Source organism: Nycticebus coucang, chromosome 18, assembly GCF_027406575.1.
Source record: "Nycticebus coucang isolate mNycCou1 chromosome 18, mNycCou1.pri, whole genome shotgun sequence".
Lineage (NCBI taxonomy): Eukaryota > Metazoa > Chordata > Mammalia > Primates > Lorisidae > Nycticebus > Nycticebus coucang.
In genome coordinates this window covers 39,495,239-39,511,171 of record NC_069797.1, presented here as the reverse complement: position 1 = coordinate 39,511,171, position 15,933 = coordinate 39,495,239, and the positions used below count along the sequence as shown (strand labels likewise).

The window sequence follows — 15,933 nt, the reverse complement described above, 5'->3', positions numbered from 1 at the left end:
ACATAAAACTATAAATCTGCTGGTTTGATAGCTATAGCAGCAATTCAAGGGGCCTTGTTCTTTTGCATTCAAGGGTTTGATTTTTTTTAAAATGAAAAGTACGTTTACAATGACAAATTTGTTTTTCCTCAAACTTTCTGTTTAAATATCAATGTTAAGCAGTTATTCAAGTCTCATTATGGGAACTTAAGCAGATGGTTACGGAAACAGACTCAAGACCAAGACTCCTCTTAATACTGGTGAATATTACCATCAACAGAAAGAGTCTCCTTTAGAGCCAACAGACGAAGGCCACAAGCAGACATACTTTCTGGGCAGCTTTCTGGGGGACTATAGTGGTTGAGCAATGAAGTATTGGAAATGTGTATAGCTGTCACTGGCATCTGAATAACCATACATAACAACACACTCTCTGGGAACCTCTACTCCTCTTCTAGCAGGCATTTGTCTTGTTCTGGCAGTCTAAAGGAGAGACTATGTTAACAACACAGCTTGCTTCATTCTACCAACCAATGTTGTTTTTTAACCAAATTTGGTAACCTTGCTCCTCTCCTTGCCCCTTTGTGTTCACATTCTTGCTTCTATTCAGTAATATAGGGATTTTGCAGTGCAGAACAGAGGAGGCTGCATGCATCACAGTGGATTACAAAGAAGCCAAAGAGATCAAGGGATTCGATCTCTAACACTCCCAGAAATCTTCCTCTTTTTCACACCACACTAACTATGGGGCAACCACACATCAGATAGCATGACAGAGGCCAAGCATCCTTCATGAATGGCAAGCTACCACCAGCAGACAAACTCATAGTAGTACCATGACAGTGACCCCTAATCTCTGCCAAGCCTCCCTGGCTATTGTAGATCCTGTAACAGCTGCCCTTGCCCTCTGAAAAACCACTAACGATGTTTAAAGAGACTAACATAAAACACCCTAACTCCTCTGCCATTTAATTCTCTAGAGCAAATCCAGTCCACACGCAAATATAATGTTCTCTATGCTCTAAAGCAGCCTTTTCTACACTCAAGACAAATCAAGTCACTTGATAATTTAACTGCATTTCCACTTTATGCCACTATAAATAGGAACCAGTGATTGCCAAGAAAGAACTCCCCCGCTGGCCTCATTTCCTAGCAGATTTTTGTCTGTGCATGTCCATATTCAACCTACATCCAGAAATAGCAAAACAGCTGGGATAAAAAAATGTTTTAAAGCCTCTAGATATACTCTAAGATATGACATAGATTCAGAGACAAGGGGGGGGGGCTTTATATGTTTTACAATTCAAATAAATAAAAAATGTCTGTGAGAGCTAATCACTTTGGCTTTTTAAAAATTTCAATGGACAGTTCTGATTGATAATGGAATGCTTACTATAGAAAACAGTATGCTACAGATGTGAAGACTCCATTTGAACCATTAGCAAAAAGGAAAACAATTTTACAAATTCAGTGTTATTCCCCAGAATAATATGCTATTGTTCAAAAGTCACTGATGAAAAAAAACTGTGGTAACATTTAAGAAACTAGCAAAAATACTCTCCAAAAATCCAGGGACAGTCTCTGGCATTTCTACCTTAGCTCTGATCAGTGCCTACCAGCTACAAGGCTTATTCATGGGCTCCCATATTCTATCCCCAAGTATCAATTTTACTCTCTAAGCTCCTGATTTTTCTTCCTAAAGCCCCAGGGTTCTCTTTAAGCTCCTCATACTTCTCTGCTGATTCTGTTTCTTATCTAAAGTTATTGATTGATATATATCTACACTCTGCTTGATTTCCTGACATCAATAACATAGGGGAGTTGTGTAGTCCACAATATTTCCTAAAGCATTTCAGAAAATCTTAGCTCTTTAGCTTACATGATAGTCTCTTGTTTTTCTACAGACTAGACCAACAAGGTGAACTGCATGAAGGAAAACAAAATGTCAAGTGCTAGAGGCCTAATAAGAAAAAGAGCATTAAAGGCGATCACACATAGGTCCTTGAACTTAGAAAGTTCTTTCTAGAACCCCAAATGTTATCTTCATTATTAAAAATAAGCAGGGCTTGAAAACCAAATTATCCTAATTGCCAAAATCAAATCAAACAAAATAAAGTGTTTATCAGGAAAACTAAGACTTCCTAAAATCCTCTAGAATCTTACCTAGCTACATTAGAATCAATTTTTAATGAAATAATCAGTCATTTTGAGAATGACATATTAATAACAAATGGAATTCTGGCTTTACTGCTGTCATCATACTGAATATGATCATGTGAACGTGATCAACTACCACGTTATTAACTTAATTCTTAATTCTCCTTTCAATAAAAATTTTAATTTTAAAGATATTATGTTAATTCAGTTAAATTGGAGACAAGCTTCAGAATGCTTAATTTTTATTTATTTCCTGTTCTGAAAATTAACACAAGACCAAAAAAGAACAATTTGGGCTCTATTAAGGCATTGTAAATAACAAATCATTGTTCTTAAGAATTGAGAATTCTAAGTAACAGAAATTGACTATCTTTGGTAGACGCCAAGACCCCAAAGTGTAATTGGCATTTCCTGATTATTGATTCATTATGTGCACAGAGGAATTACTAGTTATACTTCTCTACAAAGTTCACAGAAAAAAATTTTTTTAAAGAAAATTAAATTACTTTTGGTAATTTGGCCACTGTTTCTACCTTTTTCATCTGGATAAATACATATGCTTATTTTTAACTATTTCTCAGGAATATATTGAGAATTCACCATATAGTAAAAGGAGAAAAATATTTTAGCTAGAATACTCAATACAAAAACTAAATACTCATTAGAATAGTTTCTGTAAAAGAAAGAACCAAACATTAGTCTAGTCCTTCTAACTCACACATAATTGGTTTGGATAATCAATAGCAAACACATAAAATAATAAGTAATCTTTCATTTTTGGTCCTTTTACTTACATGGAATCTCTGATCCACCTCACAGTTGACCTGCTTTCTGAAATCCTTTCAAATAAAAAAATAGAAAGGAAGGAAAAACAACAGAAGCTGGTAATTAGTAATAAAATTAAAAATGAATTAAGTAAAAGGTAATGAATTAAAGTAATTTTTAAAAATTAAATTTATAGAAAAAATTATTTATCTACATCGATTCTATAAATAAACATAAAATTATAATCCCATTTTTTATTAAGTTCTAGCAGAAGCATAAGAAATGTTATAGAGGTGTAATTCACACGACAATACCTTTTGTGCAACCAGGAATGTAAGGCGTCGGATCCCATGCTCAACCAGGGTAGCTTTCTATGAGCAAACATGAAAAACAAAAGATAGATTTCCATTCATCCCAAAATTTACCCCATCACTCCTCATGAGGCTCTGATTAACTAAACACTCTTTTTCGTTATCTCTATCTTGGTTCAGTACCTTCAAACTTGCAAATAAACTAATCTCAACCTGGATCCTGAGACCAAGTCTTACAGAACAGGTTTTATATAGATCTGGACAAAACTAAAAAAGAACTATGTGGAGGAGAAAGGGTCATAAGAGGTCATCTAAGTTCTCTCAGAACTGATTCACATCAAGGTAGACCTTACTGCAATTTCTCTGTTGGGCATGCCCAGCTAAAAAGGTTCTCTTTAAAAATTATTTAAAGTAGGTGGCGCCTGTGGCTCAGTGAGTAGGGCGCCGGCCCCATTTACCGAGGGTAGCGGGTTCAAACCCGGCCTCGGCCAAACTGCAACCAAAAAATAGCCGGGCGTTGTGGCGGGTGCCTGTAGTCCCAGCTGCTCGGGAGGCTGAGGCAAGAGAATTGCATAAGCCCAAAAGCTGGGGGTTGCTGTGAGCCATGTGACATCATGGCACTCTATGGGCGGCAAAGTGAGACTCTGTCTCAACAAAAAAAAAAAAAAAAAATTATTTAAAGTGGCCAAGCATGGTGGCTCATGTCTGTAATCCTAGCACTTTGGGAGGCTGAGAGGGCTGGAATGCTTGAGCTTAGGAATTTGAGACCAGCCTAAGCAAAAGTGAGACCTGTCTCCACTGAAAGTAGAAAAAAAAAATTAGCCAGGCTTTGCAGTGGGTGCCTGTAGCCCCAGTTGCTCAGGAGGCTAAGGCTAGAGGATCATTTGAGCCCAAGACTTTGAGGTTGCTGTGATACGATGTCACTGCACTCTAACCAGAGTGACAGAGGGAGGATCTGTCTTAAAAAAAAAAAAAGAAAGAAAGAAAGAAATTATTTAAAGAGATGTTTAATAGGCTTTTAAATTTAGGGATTACTAATATCTCTACTTGGTATAGGCAAGTAGTATATTACAGGTCAACAGAAACCAGTATTTTCTAAAAAGCTTCATATGAGTGTTGGGCCTCTGGACCTACACCTTTCTTTTTTCTATAATGTTCACTTACCTCAAAAGGCAGAGACAAAGAAACAGATTAATGAATTGAGTAAAACACATGCTTTCAAAGGTCCCTGACAAAGAGAGAGTACATGGCAACAACTAGAAAAGCAATCCTACCTGAGGAATATATGGATAGTACAAACAGAAAGAGTATGTGGACTTCCACAACCTACATTCAGACTTTGGTGTGATCACATTTCTTGGTATAACTCTAAAATATGTTTATATGCCATTGTCTTTTTTTTTTTTTCTTTTAGTGACAGCCTCTCCTGAGTTCAAGTGATCTTCCTGCCTCAGCCTCCTGAGTAACTGGGATTACAGGTGCATGCCACCATGCTCTGATAAGCCAATTCTTAACATTCATGATGCCTTATAACACATTTTTTAAAATCCAAACTGGATTTTATAAAAACCATAGTACTGGGTCATTTCCTCCTATTTCTCTATTGTTTGCTATGATACTACTGAGTAATAAAATTAATTTTATTAATAGCATAAGCAAAATATAGCTAGAGAAATTAATACTCTATAAATAAATTCTAATAATAAATTTCCAGGTCAGGGCAGCGCCTGTGGCTCAGTCGGTAAGGCGCCGGCCCCATATACCAAGCGTGACAGGTTCAAACACGGCCCCGGCCAAACTGCAACCAAAAAATAGCCGGGCGTTGTAGTGGGCGCCTGTAGTCCCAGCTACTCAGGAGGCTGAGGCAAGAGAATCGCTTAAGCCCAGGAGTTGGAGGTTGCTGTGAGCTGTGTGAGGCCACGGCACTCTACCGAGGGCCATAAAGTGAGACCCTGTCTCTACAAAAAAAAACAAAAAAAAATTTCCAGGTCAAATATAAATGTTTTTGGTTTAAGTACAGTTAAAAATTATTTGTACTGTCATCATATCTCTTGCTGTAAATAACCAAGTATGGACACTATAGCAAATTAAAAAATTGTGCTGAAAGAAAGGGGGGTGTGGTGGCTTCTGGTTTTCAGTATGCCCAGGAACAGAAACATTTCTTCTGACACCAAGAAAGAATTCCACTACAGTCAAGTCCTTCAAAGACAAGCATCAATAGCTATGTACTAGCAAGTGAAGAAAATAACTTTAATAATGCCATGATTTAAAATCAAATTGTTATTGCTTTTAAAATTCCACAAGTGGCTGACAATAACAGCAGAGCAACAGGATTCTGATTACATTGTAATAATGTGGATCTCACAGCAAGTCCGCAGCTATTACCCAGCGATTAGGCGTCAGCACCTGGAGAAACTCCATTTACACTGACTGCTTCAATCTCCTCCACAAGTCATTTACAAATATATGATCCTAATTTCTATGAGAGAAAAAAAGACATGCTGGGACTAGAAGATTATTTGGACAATTTGGATCAACCTATTTGATAGTTTAATGTGTGCTTTAAAAAGAAACTTTTTCTAAACTATCAAAAGCATGATCGTGAAGTGAAAACAAAACTAGTTATCATTTCAGGTTTTTACAATTGCTTTTCCATATATATATATATATATATATATATATATATATACACACACACAGGTTTTTTTTTTTAAAAACAGGGAGATGAAAATACCAAATATTCCTAGATGAGCACAATACCTGATATAGTTAATAGCTTTCCTATGCATGGAGGGCCAGTAGAGTCTACCCTTACTTTTCTGAATAACCCTTAGGCAAAGACATTGGATTTCTCTGTGCCTCAGTTTATAGGTAGAGTAAGGGAAAAGGGTAATTTCTTATTGTTCATTAATGTTACAAATATATGTAGTGAAAATGAAGAAACTACCTCTTAATATCAATGTGTAATGATATACAACACTTATACTTGAGGGTAATAAAAAGCCTAATGTTGTAGTCAAACTATGGGAAAAAAATCAGATGCAGGCAATCAGTACCTGCAAACCTGAAAAGAAACTTAGTACTTCATGAAGCAACAGCAAAGCTATACACATTCTAGGACTCTTCCAGCAAAGGTTACCTTGTTCACTGGCTTGAGGTTAATTTTATGTAGTCACTACCCAAGGCAAGAAGCAAGGAAAATTTCTCTTATAAAGAAAAATCTCAGCCAGGCACAGTGGCTAACGCCTATAATCTTAACACTCTGGGAGGCCAAGGCAGGTAGATGGCTTGAGCTCAGAAGTTGGAGACCTGCCTGAGAAGAGCGAAACCCCGTCTCTACTAAAAATGGAAAACTTAGCTGGGTGTTGAGGTGGACACCTATACTCCCAGCCACTTGGGAGGCTGAGGCAGGAGGATCACTTGAACCCAGGAGTTTGAGGTTGCTGTAAGCTATGATGATCCCACTGCACTTGACTTGGGTTGACAGAGTAAGTCTCTGTGCAGGGAAAGAAGGGAAGGAAGGGAAAGAAGGAAAATAAGGGAAGAAAGGGAAAGAAGGGAAGGAAGAGAAGGAGAAAAAAGAAAAAAAAATCCCTGAGTATGTCCCTACTTTCACTTCTGTGTAAGTATCTTTTCCTCATGTTGGCCACTGCAATCCTCCAGTTTATGTGCAGTGAGAGCATCACAGAGTAAATATTAAGATTCACATTAGTCATAAATTTACCATTTTTTCCCTAGGTATTTATAATTAGCATTACATGATGTGAACACTGATAGCACTATTGTTTATACTACTAAATTAAATTTTTAAAATATCTATTGAGTTCCTTCTCCATAATAAACACCAGGGGCTAAGGGCTGTCCATTCAAAGAGAACACATGGATCTTCCCATGAAGGGCAGTTTCAGAGAGCACTGTGGCATCTATCCTGTACCACATTGAAATGTAACTGTAGATTATTATTTCAAGCATGCCTGTACAGTCCCACCAACTATCCTATAAGCATCCTTAGAGCTAAGACTGTGTCACTTACTAAAGCATCTAGATCTGTGCCACCAAGAGCTGAAATCAAAGCCTTAAATTCTAGTCTTTGTTCTATCATATTCCACTTGGTGGTCAAGGACCCTTCATTTCTCTGAGGTTGAGCTTTTCCCCATGTATTCAGCTGGAATAATTCCTGACTAATCAATCTCATGGGATTATGATAAGGTCTAAAGAAAAAGATTTAGATAGAAGTCCTTTATAGGGGCTTGTCACCAGTACCACAGTGGTTACGGTGCCAGCCACATGCCCTGAGGCTGGCAGGTTCCAAACTGGCCGGGGTCAGGTAAGCAACAATGACAACTGCAACAAAAAAATAGCCAGGCATTGTGGCAAGCGCCTGTAGTCTCAGCTACTTGGGAGGCTGAGGCAAGAGAATCACTTAAGCCCAAGAGTTTGAGGTTGCTATGAACTGTGATGCCATGGCACTCTACTAAGGGCAACATAGAGAAACTGTTTAAAAAAAAAAATTAAATTTAGACTATAGAGTTTGATGTTGACAGGAGATATCCAAATGACATAAAATTGGGAGGATGTAAGTATAACTGAGATTTCTTTTCTTTTTTTTTTTTTCTTTTTTGGCCGGGGCTGGGTTTGAACCCACCACCTCTGGCATATGGGACCGGCGCCCTACTCCTTGAGCCACAGGCGCCGCCCGAGATTTATTTTCAAGGGAGGGGAGCCATAGTAGGGACCTGAGTTAGGCTTAGACATGTGGAGTTAAGTCACCAAAGGAAAATATTGAGCAGGTGACTGGAAATTCAAAAGTAGAGCTCCAGGAGAGATTTAGGAACACAAATTCTCTAAAAACATTTTAAATATTTGAGGTCTATGTTTTCTATTTAATTTTTAGTTTACTAAAAATTGTTTGCATTTGTAAGGTAGAGAGTCCAGAATCGTAGTTGAGTCCTTCACTCAGGAGGTGTGTCATATACCCCTACATTGTACCCATCAGGTGGGAGCTTATAGAACCCTCTTTCCCTTGCCCCCTTCTTAAATTTAATTGTGTTTTTCTCTCATGTATGCCTTTAGTTGTTCATCTATTAGTTTCAAATTAGTATTGAGCGCATGAGGTGCTTCCTTTCCATTCTTGAGATACTTTACTAAGGAGAATGAATGTTCTTCAACTCCATCCAGGTAAATACAAAAGACGTAAAGTCTCCACAATGTTTATGGCTGAATAGTATTCCATGGTATACATATACCACAGCTTATTAATCCATTCATGGGTTGATGGGCACTTGGGTTGTTTCCACATCTTTACAATCGTGAATTGAGCTGCTATAAACATTTGAGAGCAAATAAGGTCTATATTTCTTGACACAAAAAAAGATATTCACCAGCATGAGTAAGAGTTAGACCCCATCTCTACAAAAAAAAAAAAAGAAAAATTAGCTGGGTGTGGTGGTACATGCCTGAAGTCCTAGATGCTGGGGAGGCTGAGGTAGGAGGATCATTTGAACTCAGGAAGGCTGCAGTGAGTTTTGATAACACTACTGCACTCAGGGCAAAAGGATGAGACCCTGTCTCCAAATATATACATATATTCATTGTATACTATTAAATTACTTAGGAATTTTATCCCTACAGGCAGAAGTAGCCATAGTTCTGATAAAAGACATCGCCATTACAAGTGTAGGCCTTACAAGCAGCAATGATAAAAGGATAGGTATGACACATAGCCAGAAGGAAAGAGGACATCACCAGCCTCTACCCTCAAGGACTTACATTTTGCTGGGTAAATTCTCTGAACATAGCTGCCAGTCTGTCATCCTCAATATCACAGTCAGTCTTGATAGCCACATTCAGAATGTGAATTGGTTCATCCCTGGGGACCTGTAACCCAAAAATACAGCCAAAGATATTATGAAATTGGCTAATATAGAGGCTGAGAGAAGGCATGGTGCTTTGCAGATACCTGAAAAAGAGGTACACCCCACAACATGTTTTGGTTTGCCCATCAGTAGAATAAGCAAATTGGAACCACTGTTCAACACCCATGATGGTAATTAAATCAAGTAAAGCACATAACTTTTAAAAAATAAAGTAGCAAAGGCATTAGAGATGGCCCTAAATCTTGACTTGACACGAACTTGAAGATCACTATGTCTCAGTTTTTTTACCAATAAAATAGAGGTGAAAACATTTGCCAAACTCTTCACAGAATGTGAAGGAAAATGATTTAAAGAAGCCACGTGAACATATTCCCACATAATATATTTCCTTATAGTTTACCAAGCAATGAAAATATCAAGCCATAAAAAACAAAAGTCATAGGAGGGACAGCACAGAACAATTTGTTACTGAGAAATGAAAAGAAGGGATTTAATAAAAGGACAAAGTCTTAAATAAAATGCCTGTATTTTGTTTCACAATCAAAAATCCACTATTCCCTAAGACAGTGGTTCTCAACCTTCCTAATGCCATAATGTATTTTCATTGTTAAAAAGGGGTCACAAACCACAGACTGAGAACCACTGCCCTAAGAACTATGATAGCACCACTATGCAAAGATATAAGCCATCACTAAATAATAATTCCTGCAACCAAACTCAAATTCTTTTTTTTATAGCCATTTTGTTATAAATGCTTAAAGTTTTTTTTTTAATTCAGATTAATATGAGGTTATGTTGTTTGTGTTTCTCAAGTAAAGTTCAAGTTGTAGTTGAGCCCTCTATCCAGGGGGTGTGCTAGACACCCTCACAATGTGCCTATCATGTGAGAGCTTACCAATCCCCCTCGCTCTTCCCCCTTCCCCCTACTCAAATATACTTGTGTTATTCTCTTGTATGAGCATGTAGTTGTTTTTCTATTGGTTTGCCAAAGCTCAAATTCTTTTTTTTTTTTTTTCTTTTGCAATTTTTGGCAGGGGCTGGGTTTGAACCCACCACTTCCGGCATATGGGGCTGGTGCCTTACTCCTTTCAGCCACAGGGCCACCCTCTCGAAGCTCAAATTCTTAAAACAACAAACATTCAGAGACCCAGAGGCAGCTGCAATTGATACAGCTAAGCCCATTGCACATTAATACAGCTTTTTCTAAAGTTAGAATTTATATTCCACCTGTTTCCAAAAAATACTTTGATAAGGCATACAAAATTAAATAAAGTTGGGAAAAAGATGAATTATTTCCCATTAGGTTCCTAAGCCAGAACGATAGTCCATGTAAGCACAAGTCTCATGTCTGAAGAAACAAAGCAGTCTTCACCATACCTTATCCTCGTCATACAGAGATGTGTGACCTGCCTCAGGGAATGTGGGGCTCTGGGGTGGGGAATCGCAGAAGCAGCCCATCACTTCATCAAAGATCCTAAAAAATACAATAGAAACACCCACCATGAAAACCTAAGTGGCAGGAAACTAATGCTGCCATTCCCCACTCAGTCTAAAAGAATAATCTATCCTACCCTATGCTCAGAAGTCAACTAAATAGAATCACCAGTAGCTAGAGGTGACATGCAAAATTTCACCAAGTGGCAGAAATTAAGAGGATGGATTATTTAAACTTTAATAAACCATATTTATTTTTTCTTTTTTAAAAAGAATGATCTAAGGTTTTTTTTTGTTTGTTTTGTTTTTTTCCGATGTAAGATATGAGCACTGCTGTCATCATCTTTCTTAAAGTAACAGAAAGAGCCAGGAACTGGAGCTGTGACAGACCAATGTAATTACCCCTCCCCCTAGGGTAATGCATCAGTATACATCAAGAGAGAGATGCTGAATGCATTTAATCAAAAGATGTATCGTCTCTGGTGGGGCTCACTCTAGTGTTATGTTTAATTTCTCCTGACATTTCACTCATCACAGAGCAGACAGTTTCTTCTGTTAGCTCCTAAGGAAAAGATGGTTTTTGTTTGTTTTTTTTTTTTCTGACCAGACTCATATTACCAGTAGAGGCTTATAGAGTCTGAATGAGAGGTGGAAATGAAAGGATATATACCTCTCTGAGGGAATATACAGCAAAGACTACATCTCCTTAGCTGGTTCATGGCTATTCTGGGGAACTTTATTCATTTTTCAGAAAGCTGAGATCCCAAAACAGAGATGCCCATGGCTCCCCTTGTATAGACATAGTTGTACAATGTCTTACCTGACAAAATCCTCAAAAGTCCGAAAAGAGACCATTCCGCCCATCCGCTGACACGGTGGAGTGAATGAGTTGTCCAACAGCACATCACTGACACTAGCTACATGAGTCATGCCATAGTGGTTGAGGTTGGAGGAGAAGGACATTCTAAATGGTAATTCAATTAAGTTCATTAGACAAGGAGGGTAGGAGTTAGGACTAGGAGAGTAACAGTAGGGAAAAGGAACTAGAAGTAAATTTTGAAGTAGGATCAGGTTACAGAGCAGGTTTGGTTTTTTACCCACTATGGATATGGTAGTTTTGCAGGACGCCTGGTCATGTTAACCCTTTTGTTGGAATTTCCCATATAAACTATATTTTCATCACTCCAAAATTTCTTCAAGTAGAAACCTAAGAACTGTCAGGAATTTCCTGCCAGTTTTAATACAATGTTATCATGACATGTCTAATGAATGAATAGCACATAGGGGTTAAAAACCATTCTGCATCTTCCCCCTCCCTAAAACATTCCTTCCTTCGAAAGGAAGTAAGCAAGCCAAGTAAGTGGTAACTGCGTTTTCTCTAGGAATTGTAATAGCTTAAGTAGTCACAGATACAGAGATAGGTAGAAATATCTATATAAAACAATAATTCTAATTTAATAATTTAGAATAATTTAATGAAAAACTATAAAAACATTATTTATGGTAAAGAAACAAAACAGTCTACAAAAGAAACTTTAGAGAAATATTTAGTTTTTTAATTGGTTGGTAGAGAAAGTTACTAGAATTATAGTTCTCCCTTTTTGAAAGAGAGATCTTTTTCAACCCCAAATTGCAAAGTTTTCTTCTTACAATTAAACATTTCTATACCAAAGTAAAAATAGCTCCATTGAAAGCCTTTAATAATTTCCAGCAAGATACAAAAGGGCAGAGCATGGGTCTCAAAGTATGTGTAAGCATGACAAATAGTTGCTTAAATGGAGATGTTTGAGGAGAACTGAACTGATTTATTTGATCTAAAAACATAATGATCTATATATTCCCCAATGTACCTCAGCAGTATGTACTGGTAAATAATACCGTAAAGCAGTTCTGAATGCCCAGTCAATCTGGACAGCCGGTGAGGAAGGACCAAGCTAACGGATGCCTCCAGGACTTGCCCGACATATTACTGGTATACTGATGTGAAGCAAGTTCAGAGCAAGGCAATGGCACTTGAACTTCGGGGAACTGCCCCAAAAATCTTGAAGTGTACCACCTGCAGCGTTGCAGGGGAAAGAGAGACAGCAATGTGGACTTGAGATGTAGGTACATACTGGGAATCATAATGGAACTCTTTATAGGATGAGAGTGCTGCTCACACAGACTATAGAGACTGACACTCCAGGTTTATATTCTGTTGGCAAATGATGACTATAGAAAAGGCATTTCATCTTTTGACAGTACTGAGGAATAGAAAGGCAGAGTGGGAGAGGAAACCATTGATACCATGAATGAAACAAACAAATGAAACACACATCAAGCAAGTCTTACACATGGTGCTCACTAGAAACTGGGATTCGGAGTTGTATTAATTCAGAAATGCTATCATCCCTCTCTTTTCTAGGATCACCAAATACAGTTAGTAAAGGAGCAAGTTTGTGAGGCATTGTATCTTCTCAACCCACTTGGCATAACACAGGAGAGATAAATGGGTTCCAGACAACATGTCCTCCTCCAGACAAAGGAGCTCTCTCTGAATAAGCTAACAAGCTGTGTCTGTGGCAAACATGTGGTTAAATATCTTTAAATATCTTTTTCACTCAATTGGACCCCGTGGGAAGTATTTGATATTCACTTTCTCCCAACTACTACACTCATGGGTCAGGGCAGCTAAAGGCAAGCAGGAATGAACCAAGGGAAGACTAGAGGACCAAATAAAAACACTCCCTTTCCTCTCCACATCCAAACAGGACTGTAAAAGCTATCATCAGTTTTGATTACTAAATATTTTAAAGGGAGAGGGACAAAATAAATGTAAATTATACATAGCTCCTCGTCTAGTGGATTATCTGTACAGAGCTTGCCCACAAGTATAACTGCATTAGCATTTTATGGATTTAATTCCAATCAGAATTACTATCCTCTCAAACTTGCATTGTGTTGCCTTGCTTGGCTTAGGAGGCAAGAAAACTCAAATTACTAAAATATCACTTGTGTTTATATGGCCTGGAAACCTCTTCACACATCAAAACTTAAACATACTTTCCCAATGTTAATCTTACAGGTCTGAAATAAAATCGGCTTTCTTACCATTATAACACTTTAGAAAATAAACAAACTGGATTTGCACTCCTCTAAAAGGAGAAGCAAATTAGAAAGACTAAAACTTGAAAAACTTGTAAACAAGTTGCCAGGATAGGAGCAACCTTAAGGGTTTCTCCTCTGAAAGCCCCAAACTAGACAGAGAACTTAGCAAAGGAAGATGTTTCCAGCAAAGCTGAACATCAGACTGACAAACCTCCTTTCATATACCACTAGTTAGGAACTTTTCCAGACTGAGGCTTTTCAAGTATTGTCTTTTTAACAGCTGAAGACATGTTTTCCAAACAGAAAGAATAATTTAGTATGTCCAAAGGGGAGCTCAGGACTCCCTAGCAGAAGGTAACAAACAAGCTTGTCAGTGTTGTGTTATTCTTTCCTGGTTCCACTATTCTAAGTTACAAAAAAGGTGCTTTTAATTGGAAAAGAAACCAAACATACGGTACCTGTTTAGCGTGGGGATGTTCCCTCTGTAATTAAACAACCACAGTTAGTTACTGATAGGTTAGTGAAAGCCATAATAAAAGAATTGTCAGAGCAGATACAGATGGTCATGAGGAGCTCCACTTTGGCAGCTCTGGCATTCAGGAGACATAATTAAGTGCTCATTCCCCTTCCACCCCCAGGGTGCCTTCAAAAAGGCATGCCTCCTGACCCACCTCACCACAACAACTGTGGATGGAAAGGGTCATAATGTATTTACCATGGATTTTTCCTATAGCTTTATTATAAAAAAATAATGCAGAGTAGTGGTAAAACACAGAAGGATGAAAATTAATTTAAGCTATGTGATATGGCATACTCACTTATGCTTCAACAAGAAATATAATTCTTGGTAGGATTCTTAAATATTCTTCTTTATGATTCTCATTACTAAAGGTGTAATAAGAAGGTCCAGAGAAGTTGGTTTCACAGCTCCTTCTACCTTAATTGCTTTTCTAGGACATGCAATTAACCTACAAATTCTCTTCCAAAAAAAAAGAATCCAGTAATCTGGGCTCCCAGTTACCTGTTCTAAGTCTTTTTAAACATATTCTTTCTCTGAAGGTGGGGGGTGGGGAGGAGCGTACACCGTATTGCAGGAGCTTAAAGGAACTGAAAATCATGCAAATATAATGATAGATGATTCTCTCACAAGAGTGGTATAATCTGTTAAATTTAATACTTCTTAATTAAATAAGTTTAGGGTAATAATGATTTTTTTAAATTGCTGTTAGCTTAAAAACTCTAGGCTTCTCATAAATAAAACCATATCTAGGGTGGCACCTGTGGCTCAGTGGGTAAGGCGCCAGCCCCATATACCGAGGGTGGCAGGTTCAAACTCGCCCCGGCCAAATTGCAACCAAAAAATAGCCGGGCGTTGTGGCGGGCGCCTGTAGTCCCAGCTACTCAGGAGGCTGAGGCAAGAGAATCGCTTAAGCCCAGGAGTTGGAGGTTGCTGTGAGCTGTGTGAGGCCACGGCACTCTACCGAGGGCCATAAAGTGAGACTGTCTCTACAAAAAAAAAAAAAAAATATATATATATATATCTAAATTTGACTAGGCCTAGAATTTAAAGAAATGTGTCAAAATAACAAAGAAAGACAAGAACAAAAACAGGAAACTGCTAAGTAAGTCTCCTGCATTTTCTGTGGTCTTTGCCCAATTCTTTTCGGAAAATGTGAAGTCAGTCATTTCCCCAACTGAAAAAGAATCAAGCAAATTAAAAAAATCCTTATTTTATATGTTCAAAGGGCAAATTATACTTATCTTCCATAATTTAGGGACATTGTATAAGGGGGTTGATTGGTTGATATCTTAACCTTCTACCCTTCTTTTACCAGCATTTAATCACTGTTGGGGTTTTCTGGCATACAGAGGATTTAATAGGCAGAACATAGTGGGTGGTGCTGATGATATGTGGGAAGGAGGATAGAGAGGGGAAAATGATGCACTTTCCATGGCAGTGAAAGGAACAGAATAGACTGAGCTGGCCATATAAATAAAAAGCTGTGACATATCACTGCACACAAACTGTATACCTCATGTGATTTGTGAGTAGAAATGCTCTTTGCATCAAACCTGTATCACAGAGTGAATTCATAAGGCAGCAAGAGCAGCCTCTGAGTGCAAAAACCTGAACCTTTGCTGTTTGGATTCCTTAAGCCTCTTGCTCATGACAATGAGTTTTATTTTATAAGAGATCCTTACTTATAATGGATGTGGCCCTCATCAATATATAAAAAATTTGTACAGATTCTACAGCAGAGGAAGGTACAAGTAAACAGAAAACTAACTGCAGATGCTAATGAGAATATAGAAAGGGGCCACCT

The 15,933-nt window shown here is 37.9% G+C and overlaps 1 protein-coding gene across 9 annotated transcripts in view; it reads right to left on the bottom strand.

Moving 5' to 3' along the window:
• ACACA (acetyl-CoA carboxylase alpha) overlaps window positions 1-15,933 on the bottom strand; it is a 338,844-nt gene that overhangs the window by 117,288 nt on the left and 205,623 nt on the right. For 6 of the 9 annotated variants that reach the window (XM_053570250.1, XM_053570258.1, XM_053570257.1 and 3 more), the window contains 6 exons: window positions 14,068-14,091; window positions 11,343-11,486; window positions 10,466-10,562; window positions 8,982-9,089; window positions 3,216-3,272; window positions 2,931-2,975 (listed from right to left, as the gene is read on the bottom strand). In XM_053570250.1, the coding sequence (XP_053426225.1) occupies window positions 2,931-2,975; window positions 3,216-3,272; window positions 8,982-9,089; window positions 10,466-10,562; window positions 11,343-11,486; window positions 14,068-14,091 (475 nt within the window). The remainder of the gene's footprint in view (window positions 1-2,930; window positions 2,976-3,215; window positions 3,273-8,981; window positions 9,090-10,465; window positions 10,563-11,342; window positions 11,487-14,067; window positions 14,092-15,933) is intronic. The other 3 variants (XM_053570252.1, XM_053570251.1, XM_053570253.1) reach the window with 3 other exon arrangements.